The sequence below is a fragment of the Callionymus lyra genome, chromosome 1 (genome assembly GCF_982586985.1).
Source record: "Callionymus lyra chromosome 1, fCalLyr1.hap1.1, whole genome shotgun sequence".
NCBI lineage: Eukaryota > Metazoa > Chordata > Actinopteri > Syngnathiformes > Callionymidae > Callionymus > Callionymus lyra.
This window is the reverse complement of record NC_141818.1, coordinates 37006730-37033156: the sequence shown is the minus strand read 5'-3', so window position 1 is coordinate 37033156 and position 26427 is coordinate 37006730. Positions and strand designations below refer to the sequence as shown.

Sequence of the window (26427 nt, the reverse complement as noted above, 5' to 3'; positions counted from 1 at the left end):
GTTTATTTATCTTTTTTTTTTTTTTTTACAAGACAAAAATGACGGCGTCGTATCGAATGTTGTGAGTCGTTGCCATGGTTACGAGTCGTAAACACACACCGCCGGAGACGACATTGTAAGTACACTTGCTTGAAGAATATATATATAATCAAAGTGTCTTTTTCCCTGATCAAGAACATGTTTAAAGAAAACTATTAGAAGCTTCTTGATCTCTTGTTATAACGCTAGTTAATAATAGCCGGATAAAAATCTGCTTCTAGTATTTAGTTTAAATATTCCTAAGTGGTCTTTATTTGATACATCTGACTGGCTTTGTTGCCCGGATGTTTCCGGGTCTTTGAGTCCCTCCTCATCAAAGAGATTGGAAAGTTGACAGATATTTGTAATAGTCTGCCCTAAATTAATGACTTTAATATGCTTATTTAACTGTTTAGTAGTGAAGTAAGCAAATACAGTTAGTGTAGTTTATTGGTCAACTTTGAATGATCCCAAACAAAGGGACTTATATTAGTCATAATAAAAACTCTTTTGTAACCATTTACCTGTATATAAACAGAGAATATCGTCAAACTATCAAATCCTTTTGCTATTCCCATGATCAATGATCACCTGTACAGGTAATCACTTACATGCACAGCTGACAAATGGAACTTGGAAAACGTTAGCAATGTAAGTCAACTCGAAGTCAATGTTGAAAGTTAGACTGATTTGCGTTTTTGTAAACTTGTTTCAAACTCAAATCTGATCTGCCAGACAGAGTTTAAACTTGAAATTAAATCTGGCAACACTTGATATTAACATCACAGTAATAAGCAACTTGGGTAATAGCATCAATTTAGCCAATTATTAAACTTCTTAATGTTTATACACCGGGACTATTCTCCTCTAGCATGGTAACAAATAGGGGGGGGGGGGTTTAGGAAATATCGATACACTTAAATATTGCATACATTTTTCCCAAGTACTGTATCGAATTTCAACACCACAATCTAAATATTGTATTTACCATTAACAAGCAGTATTCACAGTTATTATACAAGTAGGTATATCAATGAATTCCTGTCAGATCCCGACGTTGACTGAGGACGAGGGGATACATTTGCCTTTAAGACATTTTTGTGCAGGCTTTTCCTTGATTTTCTGGAACTCCTGTGTTGTTTTCTGTGTTTCCTGACCTTTTAAGTATATCTTTTATTGAGTATTGTTTTGATTTTTTAAGCACTTTGTGACCCTGGTCTGGAAAAGCGCTCTATAAATATAAATTACTTACTTAAAATGTATGTTTTGACATATCTTGGTTTTAAAACAAATGAAAGTAGCTACGACTTCATCACATGGTCGGTAAATTCTGCAACACCAGAGTCAAGTACTTGACAATATTACAAATATATCCTACAATATCACTTTATATCGTTGCTCCTGTATCACGATACGTGTCGCCAGATACCCCTAGTACCAAACTCTAAAATCATTATTATCAGTAAATGTAATTGAATGGAAAAAATAGCATGTGTTCATTTTTAACTGGTCTTTTTTTGTGTGAGCAACTGATCATCGTTGTGAATCGTGACATTTCATCCTGCAGATGCACACTCCTAAGCCGCCCACGGATCATCAGAAGGTTTTACCACGTGTGCAGAAGCCCCGCCCGGCTGATGTAGGACGACCACTTCAGAACAATATGTTAGGTTACTCTCCACCTGCCGACTACACAGGTACAGTACAGGGTTATGCCGCAGAGTAGAAACAATACAAGGACCAAAAAGATGTTGAATTGGTTCAGGACCAGAGGAGAGAAATCTTTTCAGGCTGTTGCTCCTAAGCTTTGGAACGATCTTCCTCTCTCTTTGCGCTTGATGGATCTACTGACTCCTTTAAGAAACATCTTAAGACGTTTCTATTTGTTCAGGCTTTTCCTTGAATTTCTCGAACTCCTGTGTTGTTCTCAGTATTATCTTGATCTTTAAAGTATGTACTTTTTTGAGTATTGTTTTGATTGTTTAAGCGCTTTGTGACCCTGGTCTGGAAAAGCGCTATATAAATAAATATTACTTACTTACTTACTTACTTAATTATCTTAACCACAGCTTTGTTGTATTGCAGGAATTGTGTTTAGTTTATTTGGTTTTACTCCTCGGATCATCTGAACCGACTGAAACATATTGTGTTCTGTAAAAAAAAAGATAAGGGAGGAAAAGTGATCAAATAATTCAGTACTTCACGTTCAATTTTGATTTGGAAGATTACACCTTTAAAACTTCTTAATGGAAAAGTATAAAAAATAACCTACTGTTACCTCCTTCTGTGGACGTTAACACGTCCATGTAGAAGCTCAGTCTGACCCAAGAAACCGACTGTTATGTAATGAGTCGAGGTAACACTTTGACAGCACAACCTCCTCCGAACAAAGCAACTCACCGTGTGGATTTTTAGATTTGTTGGTCATGTGTAGCGAATGATGGGTTATTATCACCATTGACTTTAAAACATGTATTTCTTATACATGTTTTCAAGTCTAACTTGTTAGAGTAAAATGTAGTTGTAAAAATATAATTTAACATATAAAAACAATTGTGTTTTCGTGTAATAAAAGTATAATTCGCGAATTTCTCTAAGGAGATGAATAAAGTATCTATCTATTTCTTAAATGAAAACTGCGTTTTTTGGAAATTAAATATAATTACATACAAAGAAACTGTTTTTTATGTCTAATAAAAGTATAATTTCTTATATAAAAACTGTGTTTTTTTTGGAAATTAAAAATATTTTCATACATAGAGACCGTTTTTTATGTCTGTTATTTTCTAAATAAACCAAACTCATCTAAGCTAAGGGTATTTTACGAAACCAATTTCACAAGATCAATTCTCTCAGAAAATGTTCCTTACAGGCTTTTTCAAATAATTTCCAGTGCACTTGCTAAAAAGTGACCAATTATTCTTATGTCCATTGCATTCGTTTTTCTTTGGTAAAAATCCACTCATGATCAAGTTTGAACCCTGTGTCTTATCTCAGGGTCAAAATGACCCGGAGGCCCAAAAATAAATGTGTTAGAGGTATCTCTTATGTTATCTCTAGGGTCTTGTCGAATTAGTTTTCAGGCCTCCGGGTCACCTTAACCCAGATATAACGCAAAGGTTAACACCCACCACATTTTTTTCGGGGCTCCGGGTCACCTTGACCCAGAGATAACGCAATCTCGTGCAACTGCTTGACTATGTGTCTTGAAATGTTCCTTCTGTAGGACCAATGGGCTTTCAGTTTGACAGACATGGAAAGGTTCTTCCACACAGTATCCTGGGAAACGTAGAGGACTTCAAGAGCTTCCTGGAGGCCCAAGGAGAGAAGCAGGTACATCTCAATCCCCGAAACATTCTCCACATGAAGATGAGGCCTTCTATTCTATCCACCCTCTAGTTGTTGAAACGGATGCCGATATCCAAAATCGACGCCTCGACCACAGTCTCGGACGTTCCACTAGAGAGCCCAGAAATGCTGTTAGATGGAAGAGACACCCAGAGCACCGCCCTGAGGAACTGGTCCACGTGTATGAAACAACGCAAGAAGCAGGCCTTCAACCTGTCAGGTGAACATGTCGATCATCAATTCTCCTCTGAATCCACGTGATGCATTTTTGTATTTGTATGGATGTTTATCGGTGCTGTTGATATATTGATTGATTAAATATAACACTTTATATGTTAAATAATTCAACTTTGATATTTTTTAACCCTTAAAGGCTCGAAGACAAACGTGTTCGTGGTATCCCTTGTTTTGCATCTGGGTCAAGATGAAGGACCTCCACCACTGCATATGTATTTATGGAAGCCAGGGAGGTCGTTCCCCTTGACCCAGAAGCAACACAAGGGATACCACAAACACATTTGTCTCCAGGCCTTTGGGTCACCTTGACCCAGAGACAACACAGGGGATGACACAAACACATTTCTTTCGGGGCTTTTGGTCATCTTGACCCAGAGACAACACAAGGGATACCACAAACACATTCTTTTTCGGGCCTTTGGGTCACCTTGACCCAGAGACAACACAGGGGATGCCACAAACACATTTCTTTCGGGGCTTTTGGTCATCTTGACCCAGAGACAACACAAGGGATACCACAAACACATTTGTCTTCGGGCCTTTGGGTCACCTTGACCGAGAGACAACACAAGGGATACCACAAACACATTTGTTTTTGGGCCTTTGGGTCACAGTGACCCAGAGACAAGACAAAGGATCCCACAAACACATTTGTTTTTGGGCCTTTTGGTCACTCCGGTTTCCTCCCACAGTCCAAAAACATACAGAGGTTGATTGGAAACTTGGGGAAATTGTCCGTAGGTATAGCATCCTTTCCAGGGTGTCCCCCACCTCTCGCACGAAGAATGGTACTGATGGTGCTGATATAGTTCCATACAACTGTGTACAGATCAACTGAAGAGGCCGGTCGAGTACCTGCTGATGAACCAGACCAACGACTACAGAGACGTCCAGGAGCAAAAGGAAGTCCTGAACCAAGTCATGCCGATGGTCCACCGTGGATATGTATGAACCACGAGTCAAAAGAGAACCATGAGTCCAGAGGTAACCCTTGAAACCTCTCGCTCAAGGGCTACCACGTGGGAAGCGAGTTCTGGTCGCACCCTCAGCTGTACGGAGACGAACTGACGGGCATCACGTCGACTCTGACTCTGACCGACCAGGGGAAGCGGCAGCCGGTCACGTTCGTCGGGCAGTCCAACAACATGCGCGTCGAAACAGGTTTGTCGTCGCACACCTGTAACACACAACCCAGAGCGAGGGAGAGACGAAGTCATGTGACCACAAGGAAACATCTACACCGAGTGTGCGCGACGAGCCACGAGGACCTGGACCCAGAGCTTGTACCTGCAGGAGAAACGAGAGGAGATCGCGGAGGTCCTGCACGACTTTGACTTCAGAAAGCCGGTGAATATGATCTTCTCATAAGACGTGATGCTGAAGTTCTGAGGTTATTGTGTGTTTCTGTTGTGTATTCTACGGAAGTAGATCCTTGTCATCACAACGTTGACTGCTTGAATTTAACATTTTAAATGTTGAAAATTTGAATTTTCATTTTTAAACATCGTTTTTTAACCCTTGCGTTATCTCAGGCTCGAAAATATTCTTTGTGTAACTTTTGGGTCAAGATGAACGACCTCCACCACTGCATATGTATTTATGGAAGCCAGGGAGGTCGTTCCCCTTGACCCAGAGACAACACAAGGGATACCACAAACACATTTGTTTTCGAACCTTTGGGTCACCCTGATCGAGAGACAACACAAGGGATACCACAAACACATTTGTTTTCGAACCTTTGGGTCACCTTGATCAAGAGACAACACAAGGGATACCACAAACACATTTGTTTTCGAACCTTTGGGTCACCCTGATCGAGAGACAACACAAGGGATACCACAAACACATTTGTTTTCGAACCTTTGGGTCAACCTGATCGAGAGACAACACAAGGGATACCACAAACACATTTGTCTTCGGGCCTTTGGGTCACAGTGACCGAGAGACAACACAAGGGATACCACAAACACATTTGTCTTCGGGCCTTTGGGTCACAGTGACCCAGAGACAACACCAAGGGATACCACAAACACATGAACCCTGAGATAACACACGGGTTGATCATCAAATTAAAAAAAATGTCTATATTGGAAGATTTAATGCGTTTATATTTAATAATTAAACTCTCAAAAATATACGTATATAAAAATATTAAAGTAGTTTTTATTTATTAATTGAACTAATTTTTTTTTTTTTTATTAAATTAAATTATTACATTATTTTAAATGAAGTCAAATCTGCCACCAAAAATTCAAAAAGATATTACATTTTTTTCTTACCATTGTTTTGTCTGGTAGCACCGACAGTTCATATTGAATTAAAAAAAACTACAAATGAAAAAAAACATTAAATTACATTCTATTATTTTTATTATTGGAATAATAATAGCAGTCTTTTAGTGTAGAAAATAAAATGAACATAATTGAAAATGTTTCTAAATTCAATTATTTTTATTTAGCAAATGCAACCTTTCAGTATAAAGAAATATTGAATGAAAGTATTAAATTAATGTAAAATAATGTGATCATTTCCAGTAAATCAAAGTTTAAACATTTAATTGCTAAACACTGGGTCTTTACCGTCGACAGGACATGAGTGGACTGGAGATCATCGGCTCCAACAAACCCACTGTGTTCGTCACGGTCACTCGAAGTCCCTTCCTGGAGGAGAACGACGAGGACGGGGACAGCGATGCTAAGAATGCTAAAGAAGAAAGCAACATGTCGGTAACAGTTGGTTCAGACCTTGAAAAACAAGTTGGCGAGTGACACCCGGTGTGTGCGTCTCAGAGATCACCTGACGGCCTTCGACGACGACGGGCCGTTCATTCCTGCTCTGAGGTTCTGTGGTCAGCTGGCCAGCTGGACGGGCAACACCCCCGTTCATCAGGTGAGGAGGTCGTTTTTTACCAGGAACTTTGACCCCCAATTAATAGTATGATAAACAGTATTTTGGCATTGATTTGGATTCTTAATGTTTCATTTATTTTCAATTGTATCTAATTCTTGATTTTTTCAATTAAGACTATATATAACATTTCATAGTAGAAGGTAAACAGTTTATAAAGCATCGTTCTTATTTCTTATACATGTAGTAACACCAGTAAAATGTAGTTGTAAAAATATAATTTAATATATAAAAAAAATTGTATCTTCGTGTAATAAAAGTAACATTTCTTATATAAAAACTGCGTTTTTTGGAAATTAAATATAATTTCATACATAGAGATCGTTTTTTATGTTTAATAAAAGTATAATTTCTTGTATAAAAACTGTGTTTTTTTTGGAAATTAAATATAATCTCATACATAGAAACTGTTTTTTATGTTTAATAAAAGTAACATTTTTTATATAAAAACTGTGTTTTTTTGGAAATTAAATATAATCTCATACAAAGACCGTTTTTTATGTTTAATAAAAGTAACATTTCTTATATAAAAACTGTGTTTTTTGGAAATTAAGTATAATTTCATACATAGAGATCGTTTTTTATGTTTAATAAAAGTATAATTTCTTGTATAAAAACAGTTTTTTTTTTGGAAATTAAATATAATCTCATACATAGAAACTGTTTTTTATGTTTAATAAAAGTAACATTTCTTATATAAAAACTGTGTTTTTTGGAAATTAAGTATAATTTCATACATAGAGATCGTTTTTTATGTTTAATAAAAGTATCATTTCGTGTATAAAAACTGTGTTTTTTTGGAAATTAAATATAATTTCATACATAGAGATCGTTTTTTATGTTTAATAAAAGTATAATTTCGTGTATAAAAACTGTCTTTTTTTGGAAATTAAATATAATCTCATACATAGAGACCGTTTTTTATGTTTAATAAAAGTAACATTGCTTGTATAAAAACTGTGTTTTTTTGGAAATTAAATATAATCTCATACATAGAGATCGTTTTTTATGTTTAATAAAAGTATAATTTCTTATATAAAAAGTGTGTTTATTGGAAATTAGAAACCATTTCAGTGTTTTTAAAATAAAGGATTGAATTGTAATATAATTATTTTTTAAAATAAAAGTATAATTTCTTATATAAAAAGTGTGTTTTTATTTATTAACAGTAAAATTTCTCAAATAAAAACTGTTTTTAATAAATAAAAGTATAATTTCTTATATACATCCCTGTTTGTTTTTATATAGAACTATAATTAATTATTATTAGTAATTTATATATATTCGTTTTTAACATTTAAAGTATAATTTATTTGACTGTAAATGTGTTATAAAAGTATATTTTTATATATAAAAACTATTGTTTTTATCTACAATAAAAGTTTATATTTTTTACGTAGAAACTTTATTTTTTAAATGAAAGTGTTAATTTCTCAAATATATACAAGTATATATTTTTTTAATAAAACAATATTTTCTTTTCTAAAAACTGGGTTTTGTTAAATAAAAGTATAACTAAGTAAGAAATGTGTTTTTAACCTAAAAGTATAAATTCTTACATACAAACTGTTGTTTGTCTTTAATAAAATGGTTATTTAAATATAGAAATGGTTTATATTTAATAAAAATTATCTCAAAAAAAAAAGAAGTATAATTTCTTATATAAAAAGTGTGTTTTTGTTTAATAACAGTAACATTTCTCAAAAAAAACAGTTTTTAATAAATAAAAGTATAATTTCTTATATAAATCCCTGTTTTTTTAAATATAGAACTATAATTCATTATTATTAGTAATTTATATATATTAGTTAAAAAAAATAAAAGTATAATTTATTTGACTGTAAATGTATATTTTTATATATAAAAGCTATTGTTTTTCTCTGTAATAAAAGTTTTTTTTATACATAGAAACTTCATTTTTTTAATAAAAGTGTTCTCCAATAGTATATATATTTTTAATAAAACAATATTTCCTTTTCTAAAAACTGTGTTTTGTTAAATAAAAGTATAACTAAGTAAGAAATGTGTTTTTAACTTAAAAGTATAAATTCTTACATACAAACTGTTGTTTGTCTTTAATAAAATGGTTATTTAATTATAGCAATTGTTTATATTTAATAAAAGTAAAGTGTCTCACATAAAAACGGTGTTTTAAAATAAAAGTATGATTTCTTGTATAAAAATCAAGACTCAAGAGTCTCTCCTGGATCAGGGTAAAGTGGGCTTCAGCGCCACCATCATCTTCGAGGCGGCTGCGAGAGACAACGCCGTCTCCTACATGGACCTGTGCAACGAGGGCAACACGGCGATCTTCTACAGCTGGCAGCAGCTGGTGTCTCCGGAGAACTTCTCCAACCTGAAGCCTCACACCAAGAGTCCACACTTCTTCTTCAACTCTGCCCCGGGTACACACCACACCACCCGGAGGTCCCTCATGTTCCTCATGATCTCCCGCTCCCTCTCCAGGTGTGATACTCCCGGGCTCCACCGAGCAGATAGAGATCGTGTTCAAGTCTCAGAGCCCGGGCATCAAGACGGAGCAGTGGCAGCTCAAGACTCACCCGCTGCTGCTGCAAGGAGCCGCCATTCAAGTCACCCTGAGGGGCGTGTCTCTCTTCCACGACAACACGGCCGACCAGAGGCGAGGACTGGAGGTGACCCTCATGGTTCCTCGAACGAACATCTCGGGTGTTTCAACCTTTTTTTTTTTTGTTGGCTACAAGAAACTCCTGGAGCGCTCGGTGACGGTCAACATGTGCAAGTCCATCATGTACGACATCCTGATGGGGATTCACACTCCGGAGAGACCCAGCTCTCCTGCGGACCTCTACATCACCGAGGAGGAAGACTTCCTCAACAAAAACCCAAAAGTAAAGAAAATACTTCAGTGCACTTCTTAACCTTAATGCAGCCTCTGGGTCAAAATGACCCACTAATGTGTTCGTGGTATCCCTCGTGTTGTCCCTGGGTCAAAGTGACCCTGAGGCCCGTAAACTAATGTGTTTGTGGTATCCCTTGTGTTCCCTGACTTCCATAAATGTATATGCAGTGGCCACCGGGTCACCTTGACCCAAAGACACAAGGGTTAAAATACTGAAGTATATCATCAAATTGAATGATTTAATTTAACATTTCAACTGTTTAAAAAAATCGATTTAATTCTATATCAAAAGATTGAATTTGTTTCGATAGAATAATTGGATTCAATGATGTGTATATTTAAAGATTTTTTTTTAAATAATCGGATTTATTTAAATAAAAAGAAATTTATACATAAGGTTCAATATTAAATGAATTCTAAGCACATCAAACATACAATACAATACTTGTGTAAACATAATTCATTTTGAAAATATTTTAAATATTTATTTTAAATATTAAAGAAAGGAAATGTACCTTACCATACAGAAACTATTGAGATATTATTTTTTCAAATAAAAAAAACAACTCAATGCATTAAAAACAACGTTTAAAATGTTAAATAAATCCACGATGGAACTGATTTACTTCCATATGTATGTGGATTCTTGATTTTGTCAATTAAGACTATATATAACATTTCATAATAGGAGATATATCTTATTTCTTATACTAGTTTTCAAGTCTAAATTGTAAAATGTAGTTGTAAAAATATAATTTAATATATTAAACAATTGTTTTTGTGTAATAAAGTATAATTTCTTAAATAAAAACTGCGTTTTATGGAAATTAAATATAATTTCATACAAAGAAACTGTTTTTTACGTTTAATAAAAGTAAAATTTATTATATAAAAACTGTGGTTTTTTTTTAATGTCCACACAGAAAATATTGAGATATTATTTTTTCAAATAAAAAATAATTAAATGCATTAAAAACAACTTAAAATTGTTAAATAAATCCATGATGGCACTGATTTACTTCCATATTTATGTGGATTCTTAATGTTTCATCTATTTTCAACTGTATCTCATTCTGGATTTTATCAATTAAGACTATATATAACATTTCATAATAGGAGGTAAAGTTTATAAAGCATCATTCTGAGACATTTCTTATTTCTTATACATGCTTTCAAGTCTAACTTGTAAAATTTAGTTCTAAAAATATAATTTAATATATAAAACAATTGTTTTTGTGTCATAAAAGTATAATTTCTTAAATAAAAACTGCCTTTTTTTTGGAAATGAATTATAATTTCATTCAAAGAAACTGTTTTTATGTTTATTAAAAGTATAATTTCTTATATAAAAACTGTTTTTTTTTTTTTGATTTCCACACAGAAACTATTGAGATTTTTTTTTTCAAATAAAAAACAATTAAATGCATTAAAACAACGTTAAAAATGTTCAATAAATCCATGATGGCACAGATTTACTTCCATATTTAAACCACCTTTTTGTTTTTTAGCTCCAGTACCGAGACCAGCCAGTGGAGGACCTGAAGAAGCTGTGGGAGGAGGTGAACCCCAAGATGACCTGGGACCTCTCCGTGGACACCCTCAGACAGGTAGACCCCCCCACACAAGGTTCTCGAGCATCACTGACCTCCAGTCCAACCTCCCAGAACGTGCTCTCTCTGCCCGAGTACACGACCTTGAAGCGCACCATCACCAGAGAGAAAGGTTTGGAGAAACTCAACACTCTATTGATCAAGCTCTCGGAACCTCTGCCCAGAAACAACCACCTCACGGCGGTGGAAATGGGGTGAGTCACGGCTCGAGCGTGCGTCACACGCGCGCACTCGTCACGCTTTAACAATGTGTCGTGTGGCGCCCCCTGCAGGAAGCATCTGTGGGGGATTCTGTTCGACAGTTTGGCCGCAGAAGCAGTTTGGCTCAAACAACTGCTGTTCCTGCCTGAGAGGAACACGTGGATCTATGAAGCAGGTGAAAAAACTGAATGTTTTTTGTTGTCACTTTCACTCAGTTTTAAAAACTGTGTCACTTTGGTTTTTTAGACATGACTACAAGTGAGACGAAGAAGGGCTTCGGTGCAAAAAGAGTTACGAGTGAAGATGACAAAGTGGAGGCCAAGTCAGTGGAGGTTAGTGACTCATGGGTCAATTTATGGTGGATTTAACATCTGGAAATGTAAACATCAAAAGTTGAAACGTTCAATGTTTTATTCAAACTTTTATTTAAAAGCATTGAATTCAAAAAATCGAATATTTTTAACCTGTATTTTAAAAAAAACAAAAACGTTTATTTTAAACGTAGAGTTTGATGTCGTAATTCCATTAATACAAAACATTCTAAATTTAAATGATAGCCTTTTAAATCCAATATAAAAATACAAAATATGTAGATATAACATATATAATATATAGTATACCAAACCAAGCTCAAACTTTCGAACTATCAATCATGTGACACACAGATGATGCTGTGACTAATAATGGTCTGTGATCGACTTGTTTTTGTATTTTATTTAATAATAAAAAATAAAAAAGAATTCTTGAAATATTGAATTCTATTTGTTTTACTATTGGGATGACACTATTCAAACTATATGTGTAAAAAATAATGTGAATATTTTTTTTATATTGATGTCATTTAATTTAAATGTTAAAATAATAATAATAATTATTATTATTATTATAGAACTTTAAATATATACATTTTCGAACTTAATTATTTAAAAAATGTAATGTTTAAAACTACATTTTAATTAAAACATTGATATACATCTATAGACAAACAGATAATAAAGATTGGATTAAGCCTCATAGAATGTAAATACAATATATACATAAACTTAAATAACAGAAGATTTTGGCCCTTGTGTGATTGAGTTTGACTCCAAGTTATCAATAAATGTGCAGCTACTGCCACATGATTTATTGCTACTCGTGTGTGAATTATCACCGTAACACACACACCTCTGGGTCTGAATGTCATCTCTGGGTGCAGGATAGCAAGAAGAAGGACAAGAGGAAAAAGGAGGAAATGAAAAAGGGGTCAAAGGACAAGCAAAGAGGAGCCCAACCCGAGGGAGTGAATCCACAGCTGGACGACCAGAATAAAGAGATGGAGATGACGGTCATTTACAAGAGACTGTTGCGTCAAAAGGTGAACTTTATCCTTGTTCATATATGTCGCCACAAATTGACACCATTTGGTCGATACTTTTGTGGAAATAACTTTGGATTTTCACAAATTATGTGGAAAAAAAAATCCGGATTTTATGTTTTTATATACAACTGTTGTTTTTTGGGGCTTTAAGTTTTTTCGGATTTATTTATTTACTATTATTGTAATAAAGTGTGTGTTACATAAAATTATATTATATAAATTATAGATATATACGTATATATCATTGAAGTTATTGGGTCATAATGTTCTCCCCCGTCAGAAATCTTGGCGAACGAGTGGTTACAAGAGCAAAGTCCATTATGACGTAATAATGGCTTTAGTCGTCCTCCAGCCAGTTGTAATCACGCTCGCCTTGTTTATACAACGAGTCCCTTGGAGGTGGAGACTTCCAGGATTGTTGACGGAAACCTCGATGATTGTGGGTGTGGTTATGGTCAACAAGATTTAACCTCCAGAAAGGTGTTTTCGGTGGGCGGGGCCTAAGATAATTTTCAAATGTAAATATTTCAATGAAAAGAGAGTTTTGTACAAACATACAAATAAGACACATGCTGATGAGTACAATAGAGGAACAAGATCTATTTAAGACACACTCAAATCAACACATTGTTAACATGCAAATGAGATCCCGAGGCATTTACTGAGGACGAGAGGATACAATTGATTTAAATCTGATGTTTGGACATATTTTGGGTTTCAAAACAAATTAAATCAGTGACGACTTGGTCAAGAGTCATGTGGTCTTTAAATTCTGCAACACCTGAGTCAAGTACTCGACAATACTTATATACTACAGTATCTCAATATATTGCGATATATAGCTGCCCCATGTGTCATATATCTAATTCCTTGCCGTTACACACCTGTTAGAATGAATGCAATGGCTAAGTCTTGGATGTCTTTTTTTTTTTTTAAAGGATAGTATTTTGTTTAAACGTTTTCTTTCCACGGCAGGTGTACTCCATGATCGAGGAGCTGGTGGACAACCTGTGCAGCCTGATGGACGAGCGGGAAGTCATCGAGGACGACTTTGACAATGATTTTTACGTCTAAAAAACTATTTCATTAAAAAGTTTATTTCCCCCCCCCAAAAAAAAGCTGGGACCACGTTCTGTGTCACGCTCGGTTCTCAGCGGATGACGAGCGACGCCGCTGACTCTGCAGAAGAAGAAGAGGCTCGTCCCCGCCTCCCCCCCCCCCGCGGACGCGTGCGTGTGTGGATGGAAGAGCGAGAGCGAGAGAGAGTGAGAGTGAGAGAGAGAGAGAGAGAGAGAGAGATGCTGCGTGTGCTCTGCGGATTTCATCACCGAATCTCCGCCCGAGCGGCTCGCGTCGCACCCGCGTAACACCCTCACACACGACCCACCTCCAGCCGGACAATACCTCGCTCTCCTCGCTCTCCTTGGTCTCCTGCTGTAGCGTCATGGCGGAGGTAAGAGGCGAGGCGGATTTTTTGAGTCTGGTTTTTGCCGCCATTATTATTGTGATGCTGAGGATGAAAAAAGTACAAGTCAAAAGACGGGAATGTTGGGCTACACACGCGCGGGAAATGTCAGTGGCGCGCGCGCGCGCGCGTGTGTGTGTGTGCGTGTAGTAGAAATGATGCAGTGTTACCGTAGTCCTCTTTTACCACCTGATACCAAATACACCTGCTGCCTCACGGCGCATGCGCCGACTAGCAGCGTCTGATGACGTGCTTAAACTCCGTGACGCGTCCGAGTGGGTCACGCCAGTCAATGGTTTTATTATTTGGTATTAATTCGTGGTAACTTTAGGGACAACAAGTACAAATATATATGTCTTAGACAACAATGTATTTGTTTTTTTTTGGAATAACGAGACAATGGATAAAAATGGATAAAGGGCTGAAAAAAGTAATAAATCACAAGTGATATTTGATTTAATAAAACACAAGTTAAAATATCAATGCTTTTTAAAAAGGTAGAATAACAGTATTAGAATAAAACTATTAAAAATGATTATTATCTAAATAAAATATTCTATGATAAAATGTATATATATATATATATATATATATATATATAATTTTCAATAAAAGATCATGAGTAGAGTAAGTAAGTAAGTCATTTTTATTTGTATAGCGCTTTTCCAGACCAGGGTCACAAAGCGCTTAAACAATCAAAACAATACTCAATAAAGTATATACTTTAAAGGTCAAGATAAAACTGATAACACAACAGGAGTTCCAGAAAATCAAGGAAAGGCCTGAACAAATAAAAACGTCTTAAGATGTTTCTTAAATGAGAGGCAACGTTTATCAGAATTTTTTTTTTATTATTGATAACAAAAACAGTATATATAAAATCTCTTGATATATACACATAAAATGATCAAATATTTATATACGTTTGTACACACACAGTATGATAAGGTGATTCCCACACTTTACTGTGTGGTGTTGGCTCAAGGGACTCTCAAGAATATAACTTATCACAACATATATTTAAGTTTGTTTATGTGTAAGTTAGGACAATGATTAAAATACAAAATAAATAGAATATTTGAAAAGATGTAAACGTGATGTTCTTCTCCCCCCTCAGTTTAGTTAATGTTATACCAATAATAACATAATAATTTTGTGTCTGCGTGTGAGTTAGTCTGAGGCAGGTTTAGAGGGTGAAACTTCACTGGTGGTGACAAGGATAGAAAACTGATACAGGCCATTGATGCTGAGCTGGAGCTTTCTCTTGCTGCCCTTCAGTCACCTGCCGTCTCCTCGTACACACATGGATAATTCCTCTGCAGTCTTTCCATTCTGACCATCTTATCTCTTTTCTGCTGGTTAACTTTTGTAGTTGAAAAACATTATAAACTATTTGTATTTGTCCGTCAAATCGTGGTTTCTATGAAACCTTTGACCTGGACTGAGCATATTGATGTGTTGACCTAAATATAAAAGAAAAGCTTCTTTAGACACCTGTTTTTTTATGACCTAGTTCCCTCGCGACACTTTTACTTTCATCAGTGCAACATTTTATTTACACGGAAAGTAGATGGTGTGTTACTTTTTCAGGTGGATGTTTTTATATGAATTATTCAAAGCTTGTTGTCATTTTGTCATATTTTATTTATTATGATATTTTATAATATCATCATATTTAGTACATAGCTATACATGTTTCTCCTTTAAATCCTTATAGCAATATCTAGTGTTGGTTTTCCATTTATGATTTATCGTGCCTCCTGTTCATGACCTTGTATTGACATTTACCATTATTAAACAAAAATAAATAATATTTTACAATATTTTCTTTAGTTGTTATTTGTCATCTTATTACACCATAATTTTCTAGTACAAACGAATATATTTCATAATATTGTATCTTTTTTTAAATTTTTTATTAAATAATAGTTACTTTACTTTTCTTTTTTAAAAAAAATATTTTACCAAATACTGTTACTATTAAATTGTATTATATTTATTAAAATCACAAATGCATTGTGATTGAATAGAACTTTTGTGTATTTTCCTACATTGATTATATATATACTATTACTACTACTATATTTACTGTTAAGTAATAACCACTGTTATTACGTTTTTATTATTTTCTTACTCACGACCATACATCTAAAATGTTCAGATACAAAGAAAAACATTTTGTTTAGATTTTTAAATGTAAATTAAAACAATAATATTGAATAAAAGTTGTATTATCATGAAATATTTTTGCCTTTTTTCCTTCTTAATTAATATTATGTAAAGGAACTGTCCTTATAACAGTGTTTAACAACATGTTCTGAAATATATTGTTTTGAAATAATAAAATGTTTGATTTTTATTTTGTTTCTCATTTTAGTGTAAAGAATCAACAACATGACCAGATTATTTGAGCCTTTTAGTCGTTTATGATAATCTCTCTTTGCAATTTCTCACATTCCTCCAAAGGTTGGGCCGACGGTTCCAGACTGAAGAGAGCGACCTCTACAGTCCGTCTCCGATTCTGACTTCTCCTGTTCAGGATATTCCCCATCTTCACCTGTAACCATGACAACGTCGGCCTTACGCCGGCAAGTCAAGAACATCGTGCACAACTACTCGGAAGCAGAGATCAAGGTGTTTGTTTAGTTTCATTGTCTGTTGTTGTTGGTGTTGATATTGATGTGAGTTAAAGGTCACTTTATGAGTCAAGATCTAAAATGGAATAACAGGGAACAGAGTTTAGCTCGTCATGGGAAACAACTGATGGAAACAGTCACTTATTGGTTCATTAAAAAATCTGTTTATAAGTTTATGTAAGTTTATACATGATGTTTGCCTTCTAAGTTGAAAGCTCACAGTTGGAATGTACAATATATGAAAAAGGAACAAAGCCTCAGATCCCTCTGACACATGCACAGATGCTCCGTAAGTCGCCCGGAGGACGTGAATGCTAATCTGTGCTCCCCTGACGACGGCGGGCAGGTTCGCGAGGCCACCTCCAACGACCCCTGGGGCCCGTCCTCGTCCCTCATGTCGGAAATCGCTGACTTGACCTTTAACGTGGTGGCGTTTGCGGAAGTCATGGGGATGCTGTGGAAGCGGCTCAATGACAGCGGGAAGAACTGGAGGCACGTCTACAAGGTGATGCCGCAGTGCTTCGCTTCCAGGACTATGAGCATGTGACCCTCTATGGAAGTAGATCAGTGCCATCAGGATTTCACTTTTGACATGTTGAAACTGATTTGTCTTACAATTTAAATTACATAATTAACTTATAAACAATTATTTATATATTCGAAAAGGGGGAAATAGTTTTTAAGTTTTTTAACCCTTGTGTTATCTCAGGGTCAAGGTGACCCGAAGGCCCATAAACAATACCCTGTGTGTCCGAAGGCAACGTGGGTCGTTCACCTTGACCCTGAGAGAACAGGGTTAAATAATGTTCAGAAAATTTGATTTCAATAATTACAAAATAATTGTTATAAACATAATATTTATTTAATTTGTGACCTTTTAAATTCAATGTTTAAATATAAAATATTTAGGTGTAATAGTTTAACCAGACAATATGAGAAGAGTACCAAGCAACTTTCAGCCAATCATGTGACGCACAGACGATCACATGACAATCAAGTAGCTCCGTACTCTTTTAATTATTGAAAGTAAAAAAATTATCCATATTGAAAATACTAGAATTGTTTGTTTTTTTCAATCATAAAAAATATAATAAAAGTATTGATCCTTTCGATATAGAAATTATTTAATTCAATTTTTCAAGAAAATAATTCTGAAAAATACCTGAAAAGAACAACGCATTTAAAAATAAAATAAAAAATTGTAATATTCAATTTCAACCCCTTATCATTCAATGGCACTGATATACTTCCATACCGTCAATTGCTTTTTAAATCCGTTTACTTTCAAGATGATAATATCAAGATGCTAATTGACCTTTGACCCCAGGCGATGACCCTGCTGGACTATCTGCTGAAGACCGGATCAGAGCGAGTGGCCCAACAGTGTCGAGAGAACGCCTTCACCATCCAGGCAACCAGAAATAACCTTTACTTTACTTTACTTAAGCGCACGGAAGTTAACACATGTAGCTGCCATCGGGATGTTGAATGGTTTGATTCAACATTTCAAATATTTTTGGATATATCTGCCTTTTTTAGTTGTTTTTTTTAGGATAAATTAAGTTTATTTTCTACTAGTACGTAATAGTAGCGCGTTAAAACGTATTTCTGAATTATTGGATATCAAACAAACAAAACATTTTTATTAATTTTGAACATATTGCCATTTTTAATAACATTATAAAAAATGCTCAAAACCTTTTAATATAAAAATGATTGAACTTCATAAAAATAAAAAAAATGGTTCCAATTCACCCATTCATTATTCCTCCACCGCTGATAAACCATGCATCACTGTGTGTGCGGAGATTAATGGATTCTCGTAACGGTGTTCCAGACTCTCCGTGACTTCCAGTACGTGGATCGCGACGGACGAGACCAGGGGGCCAACGTGCGAGAGAAAGCCCGCCAGCTGGTGTGTCTTCTCCGGGACGAGGAGCGTCTTCGCCAAGAGAGGAGCCAAGCCCTGAAGACCAAGGAGAGGATGGCGGGGGGAGGCAGCGGTGGAGGAGGAGGAGGTGGAGGAGGAGGAGGTTTAGGAGGGAGCGTGTACGGAGGAATACCTCCATCCTACCACCCGGGCCGGAGAACCAGCCAGCCCAGCATGGCCGTGCTGTACGGCGAGGAGTTCAGCCGCTCCCGAGGCTCCCCGTCTTCGTTCAACTGTGAGTGACCTTCGACCCCTTCCAGTCGCTGCAATCGTCGTCGCCTCGTCTCATCTGGTTGCGTTTCCCTGCCTACCCCAGCCTCGTCCTCGTCTCCGAGGGCCGCCTCGGATCTGGAGCAAGCCAGACCCCAGACCAGCGGGGAGGAGGAGCTGCAGCTCCAGCTGGCTCTGGCGATGAGTCGAGAGGAGAGTCAGAAGGTACCGAGTGTCCCACACATTCGTCTATTAATACTCGTGTACGCTTGTTTTCTCCACGTCTACCAAAGAGAACTGATGAAATGTTTAGTTTTGACGATGATGACGTCGATGCCGCCCCCCTGCAGGACAAGGACTGTCGCCAAGGAGACGAGGGTCTACTACGGAAAGTGCTGGACGAGAGCAGGAGGGAGAGCCAGTGCCGGACGGGAGAGGTGAGGTACAAATGTGTGGGTGTGCTTGTGACGACTGAGGAGAGGTTGGGGAGTGCGGTTTCTTTTTTTGAGGTGGGAGGTTTTTTTTGGCAGCGAGAGGAGCCGTGGACTGTGGGAAAAATGAGTCGGTAGGGGAGAAAACGTGGATCAGCATTAGAGAGAATGAAGCCGACTGAAGTGGGATGTTTGCCCCTGACTGGGAAAGATCAACCATCACAAGTGTAGCAGTGGCATCGGGATGTTAAATTGTTGAATTTAAAATAAGAAACACTGAATAATCGGGTTTAATTATTTGTATAGTGAAAGTTTCTTCTCTTTTTTTTTACACATAACTACAGATCCCCGGACTTGACATGGTAAAAAAAAAAGCGAAAATCAAGTCATGGCCACGAAATAACTATTTATTCATTGAAATTGTTTAAGAAACGTCAATAGATCGTACCACGCATACAACATTTATATTGACAAAAAGACGATCTTCGTCAACCTAATCACTCTCTGTTCTTTCATTTCCTGGTCTGACGATACATGTGACTTTGACACCAACAGGAAGTGCCTGCGCCACATGTGACGAAGCCGCTGATTGGCTGAAACAAACTGTACAATGCAATATTTGAGTTCCATAATACTGCGCTTTTCAAATAACAAAAATGTTAGAATATTCCCCTTTCCACATGCTCTCAAGGCAGTGGTAGTTGATCCAAGGCTGTAACCAATCACTGCCTTAGACTGATGTTCAACACGCCCACTTAATTTGCATACGGACAACAAAATGTCAAAATGTATAAATAAATAGAAGACAAAATGTATAAATCAATAGACAAAATGTTTAAATAAATGTCAAAATGTATAAATGACAAAATGATCCGACAATAATCCGTTCTTTGACAAAAATTAAATCAGAAGTCATTTATTATTTATTATTATTGATATTTATCCAAACATTTATTTATACACAAGTCATTCATCGTCCTTCATGTCACTCAGCCAATCACAATACAAAATACTTTTTCGTGTACACGCAATCATTTTATTTTTTACCGTGTCACATCTAGTGCTCCGTAAATAACATTTGATACTCTAATTCCAATAATTCAAATTGTATAAATACAATATTTCCCGGTACTCTTTTGTTATTGTATTGTGACATATTAAAATAACATTTTAATATTAAGTTAAAAGGCTAGCAATTAAGTAAAATTATTAGAATTAAAATATAAAACACTAAATGTTGAAATCTTGAAAAAAATAAATAAATAAAATGATAAAAAAATAAACATTTTAATAAAGAAATCATTGAAACCAATTACATTTATTAAAAAAAAAAGTTAAATTCAACTATTTAATATTCCAGTAGCATTAAAATACTTTTATACTCACAGTTTTATCTTATCTAAATATGTTTAGTGCTAATCCTACTGTCTTAAATTAAATCTTTTTTTTTTTTTATCACTCTTAATATGAACTCTTGCACTGGATGTTAAGAAGGGTTAAGATTTTATAACACATCGTCTCCATTACGACTCATTTATCAAATCATATTTCCTTCTCTAGTCTTCAATGCTGGACCTGGTGGATATTTTCGGGACGTCTTCTAAAGTCCAACCTCCTCGCGCCGACCCCTGGATCTCAGCGGAACCTTCTTCCGACGCGCCCGCCAACCCGTGGGAGGCGACAGGTGGGCGACTCATTGATCCGAACCACATAAGACTTACAAAAAAGAAAAAAAAAAAAATCACAACCTCGTCTGTTCTCGCAGCGGTTGGCTCCAGTCCTCCCGTGGTTGGTAATCCTTGGTCCGCCCCTCCATCTTCTTCCAGCTCGTCTAATCCCTGGCCACAGTGTGCCGAGTCCAGCACTGACCCCTGGAGAGCCGAACACGGTCCCAGCCCAGTGAACCATGAGTGGGACAGAACCGCTGGAGAAGGTGAGTTTTTGTGCACCTTAATTCTAGTGTGAATGAAAATAGAAACAGGAATGAATCCAAGGTTGATGAACTTAATCACACAAAGGTCGCGAGCCCAACAACATTCATAATAAACAGGTCTGATTGTGATCTACAGTCTCTTAATTGTGTGATGCTGAAGGCTCCACTTTTGCTCTTCTGACCTAAACTTTGTTCCGCATCTCCTCCTACAAATTCTATCCGAGTTTCATTCTACTTCTACTTCTTCTACTACTCCTACTGCTACTTCTACTACAAATGCTACTACTTCTACAACTAATTCTACTTCTACTACAACTCATTCTACTACTTTTTCTACTCCCACTACTACTTCTACTACTCATTCTACTACTTATTCTAATAATGCTACTACTACTTCTACTACTCATTCTACTACTTCTACTAATAATTCTACTACAACTTCTACTACTACTTCTACTACTCATTCTACTACTTCTACTTCTTCTACAACTCATTCTACTACTTATTCTACTACCACTACTACTTCTAATACACATTCTACTACTTCTATTACTTGTATAACAACTACTTATTCTACTCCCACTACTACTTCGACTACAAATTCTACTACGTCTACTACAACTACTTATTCTACTCCTACTACTTCTACTACAAATTCTACTACTTATTCTAATAATTCTACTACTACTTCTACAACTCATTCTACTACTTCTTACATTCCCACTACTACTTCTACAACTCATTCTACTACTTATTCTACTCCCACTACTACTTCTACTACACATTCTACTACTTCTATTACTTGTATAACAACTACTTATTCTACTCCCACCACTACTACTTCGACTCCAAATTCTACTACGTCTACTACTTCTACAACTCATTCTACTACTTCATATACTCCCACTACTACAAATTCTACTACTTCTATAATTCATTCTACTACTTATACTCCTATTACTACTTCTACAACAAATTCTACTACTTCTACGACTAATTCTACTACAAATTCTACTACTTTTTTCTACTTTTCTTCTTTGCATTCACACAGCATTTTCTTCTTGAATGCAATTCTTCTAGTCTTTGCGTTTTCCACTTGCAACGTCAGTTTTATCGTCTTTATGAAAGTGTTGACATATTCTACCTTTTCAAGAAGCATTTGTTACTGGGCTACACAGCAAGAAAAATGAACTGATATACTTTCTGTTTTATTGATTATCGTCTGATATGGTTCTTCTGTCCCAGAATATACTGAACTTTCTGTTGGAAGTTATTTTGTTAATGTCAATATACAAATGTTGGCCCCAGTTTATTTTTTTAACCAACATTTTATATTGAATTTTAAAGTTAATGAATAAAGAAACATTTAATTTAGAAAATGTATGTGTGATCATTGTAATTAGGATATAAATCTAGGGGTCATTAACTGTAAAAGTAAGTGGGTATCATAGCTCAGATGGTACAGTGGTTGGCTTGTGGCCTGAGAAGTCTAGGGTTCAATCCCAGCTCTGGACAAGATTGTGGCCTTGCGTCACACGCACACTAATACACTTTAAACTATTATTTCAGTGTTTTTATTGCAACAAAAAAAAAGTTAATTAAAATGTTTAATTTCCAAATTAGACGGCGAAGAGACTAATGGATTTTCCACCAACACTAAAGAGGTGGTCCAAGAGTGTTTCTCCAGACAATCTACCAGCCCTACAGGTATCACATTTTAAAATGTATTAAAGTTATTTTTAGATGTGTCATGCATGTGTGTGTGTGTGTGTGCGTGTGTGAGGGACATCTTCTCTTTCTCATCCTCTCAATTGAATCGTCAAACAGCAGAAATGGGGAACGATCCTGTCGTCAATCCTCTTGTTAACGGGAGGGAAACCTCCAGCCCGGAGATGTTCGACTTGTCCCGGCTGGCTCCGCCTCTCTGCGGCGCACAGACACGGGTGTGCCGGACCCCCGAGGCTTTCCTTGGACCTACCGGAGCTTCGCTGGTCAACCTGGACGCCCTCATCCCCTCCAACCCTCTCAGTAAAGCTCACAACAACCCCTTCCTCTCAGGTAAGACGTGTTTCACATGTACCATTTTATTTTCAAATAATTATTGATTTTCAAGTTTAGACACAAAGAACAGTCATGGTTGTCACAGAAAACAAAGAAAGAAAATGGCATAAGAGGCACAAGATACAAAGATTGTACAAAAATAAAATAAAGTTTTCATTAACACGATATTAGACCTAAACAAATTCATTATAGAAAAATTTAAAGTTAATAAAGAAAAATTAAAACATGTCAAGATTACACAGAATCTGTGCATGAACAACACAGAGCAAAACATAAACCCCAATCATAATATAATTAAAATATTTATATCAGCGTAATCTGAATATTGAATGGTTTAATTTAACATTTCACATTTTTAAGCTTTAATTTTTTTCCTTGAAATATAATTTTTTTTAGCATTAATTCTTTTTTTTAGTGAATTAAGTATATTCTTACTTGAATATCATTTAATTTGAAAATCTTTAAATATTAAATAATATATTCCAATATTTCAAAAAGGAATTGACTGAATTCACAATTTTTTTTATTTAAATCAAATGTAAAATTATAGGTATTTTAGTGCCACCAGACATCAAAGCTATTTGATCTGATGGCACTGATAAGTAAGTAAGTCATTTTTATTTATATAACGCTTTTCCAGACCAGGGTCACAAAGCGCTTAAACAATCAAAACAGTACTCAATAAAGTATATACTTTAAAGGTCAAGATAAAACTGATAACACAACAGGAGTTCCAGAAAATCAAGGAAAAGCCTGAACAAATAAAAAGGTCTTAAGATGTTTCTTAAAGGAGTCAGTAGATCCATCAAGCGCAAAGAGAGAAGGAAGATTGTTCCAAAGCTTAGGAGCAACAGCCTGATACCATACGTTTCATGTGTACGTTCATGTCTCGACAGGTATGAGTGCGCCGTCTCCCACCAACCCCTTCCACTGTGACACCCCCCGCCTCACCCTCAACCAGATGAGGCCGTCCTCCACGTCTCCTCTGCCGCCACACATACTCCCTTACAGTCCGTCTCTACCGCTCCCTCTCGCCCACCAGCTGCCCGTCCTGCCCTCCTCGTTCACACAACCCCCTGCAGGACTTCTGGACCTCCCCTCCAACCTGCCTCAGCCCCTTCTCCCCCTTCCTCCCCGGCCGGTGTCCCGCACCCAGTCACAGAACCACAACCCCTTCCTATGAGATCCCCTCCTCCAACACTTCACAGCCAATCGAGCCAAAATCCAGAGTCCAGATCCAGCTGCGACGTCACGGCGCACACTTGAGGGGGAATGAAACCTGGATGTTTTGTCTGTCCACAGACAGATCTGCTGCTATAAGACTCTCACACGTGCTCAATCATAGGTGTCGGTTCATCTACATGCAGTGGGTGCTCGTTTTCTAATGTCCCCCCGTGACACAAAAACCACAGCACAGAAATGTATCCACTATGTTCAAAGCTTCCTCACTCTTGCCTGACCTTCTTACTTTTGTCTCAAAGTCTAATGTCCAAGACAACCAAAAAAAAAAAAGAACTTTAAATAATTATCATTTTATAGTGACCCATACTGACCTGAAACTGAACTCTTTTATTTTAAGTAAAACATGTTTTGTTTGAATTTTAGCTACATTGACGAAAGTATATCATCAGAATATTGAATTGTTGAATTTAACATTTATTTATTTTTGTTTACAAATTGATTTTTATTATAATGCTTTTAATTAAATTAATTCAATATTGAAAGGTTACATTTTTTTTTCTTCTAATAATTGTATTTAAAATATTTAATATTTTTAAATTAATTAAAGTATTTAATTATTGGAATTTGAATGTGTAAAACATATTGATTAATTTAGGTAATATTCGTAGCCTTTTAAATTCAATATACAAATATTGGCTTATTTAATTTTTTATACCAATTTTTTTTATACCAATTCATTTATGAATAAATAAATACTGAATTTAGAAAAATAGTTTTTAAATCATATGAGGATATCAAACTATGTCTAAAGAAATAAATGCTAAAAAAAAAATGTTTTAATTGAATTGTTTAAAAAATAAAATCGTCAATATACAAATTGCAAAATTTATTTAATCATTAAAACCAAATATTTTCAATACAAACTAAGTACAAGCAGACTTTCTTTTTTACATGAAACCAGATTTAAACTTTTTTTTTAACCATCTTTGAGACGCAACAATCCATCTTACAACTTCACGTATGGATGTGTCGGCCAGGTGATCTACTGGAAGAATTGAGACCCTTGATGACATTAGGTGGCGATAGTACTTTACTTATGAGACTCCCAATGGTGCAATAAAATGTATTTTAAATTATCCTTAAATGTTATTGAAAATCACCTACTTTCATCTGAGTTTTCCCCATCTGTGTGCTAATGTGACTCGAACGAACTTTGATCATAAAAACAATCACGTTCCATCGGAACTTTCCAAAGTGTAATCAGTTTTGTTTCAACAATCATCAAATGGATCTGTGTTATTTATGTAGCTTTTGATCCACTCCTTTATTTCTAAAAGACGCATCACAGAACCTCTAGGGAATCCCTTCAGAACTGGACCTAAACAGCTCACTGACTGTACCAGTTAGACTCCGTGTACCTGCCTCTGCTGCTGACACACAATGGATGTCCGAGTCACGGTGGTGCTGTCACACTTAAAAGTGCGGTGACTTTTCTTCTTTTGTGATACTTCATAATGTGAAGCGAAGATGGGAAGAATAGTACAAATAAAGATCCCAGGTCCTCGCCACACTAAACCTGGACTTTTTAATATAAAATTGGATGGTTGTTGGTACACATGGGCTGTAAATGTATCTACTACAAAGATGTGTCTGTACAGCATAATAGATCTTATAAAATTATAAATAAATGTTATTTAATTTAATAACGAGTCTGTGTCTTTCATCATTGCCACAGTTAGAACATAGATATGGTAAGTGGTGTGTATTATGTATACGAATATACGTTTATGTACATAAAAAAAAAAAAATCTTTGTATTTCCCAACAATAAAAAGTGTTTCTGATTTTATGCACAGTTGTTTAAGAACTTCCGTGTTTAGTTCCTCTTAAATAATAACATATTGAAAGCTGAAAATATTGATATATTTTAGTAAGTTTTGGATTTTGTCATCTAAGCTCTACTAAGGCGTTTGTAAATTCGATCGTTCGGCGCGTAAATAAAACGTCATATCCGCATT

At 35.8% G+C, this 26427-nt stretch overlaps 2 protein-coding genes across 5 annotated transcripts; both read left to right on the top strand.

The window, feature by feature from the left end:
* The first annotated feature begins 30 nt into the window (after positions 1-30).
* mycbpap (mycbp associated protein) lies at positions 31-13817 on the top strand. 2 transcript variants are annotated; one of them, XM_087806014.1, is made up of 18 exons: positions 31-115; positions 1586-1715; positions 3245-3351; positions 3418-3586; positions 4433-4548; positions 4614-4764; positions 4832-4950; positions 6192-6325; positions 6393-6492; positions 8723-8915; positions 8977-9164; positions 9234-9380; positions 10900-10998; positions 11056-11195; positions 11274-11377; positions 11449-11534; positions 12401-12559; positions 13538-13817. In XM_087806014.1, the coding sequence occupies exons 2-18, from the start codon at positions 1586-1588 to the stop codon at positions 13634-13636; spliced, it is 2241 nt and encodes a 746-aa protein (XP_087662140.1). In that variant the 5' UTR covers positions 31-115; the 3' UTR covers positions 13637-13817. The 2 variants fall into 2 exon arrangements, with proteins under 2 accessions (XP_087662140.1, XP_087662132.1); XM_087806006.1 differs by lacking the exon at positions 31-115 and adding an exon at positions 505-669 and having other exon boundaries at positions 13538-13656.
* A 2709-nt stretch (positions 13818-16526) lies between these two features.
* Positions 16527-24863, top strand: epn3b (epsin 3b). Of its 3 annotated transcripts, none has more exons than XM_087806032.1 (11): positions 16575-16661; positions 17010-17168; positions 17991-18074; positions 18501-18828; positions 18910-19028; positions 19154-19240; positions 20795-20918; positions 21000-21167; positions 22791-22874; positions 22998-23225; positions 24125-24863. In XM_087806032.1, the coding sequence occupies exons 1-11, from the start codon at positions 16593-16595 to the stop codon at positions 24409-24411; spliced, it is 1737 nt and encodes a 578-aa protein (XP_087662158.1). In that variant the 5' UTR covers positions 16575-16592; the 3' UTR covers positions 24412-24863. The 3 variants fall into 3 exon arrangements, with proteins under 3 accessions (XP_087662168.1, XP_087662158.1, XP_087662151.1); XM_087806025.1 differs by having other exon boundaries at positions 22995-23225; XM_087806042.1 differs by having other exon boundaries at positions 16527-16661; positions 20795-21167; positions 22995-23225.
* Positions 24864-26427: the final 1564 nt, after the last annotated feature.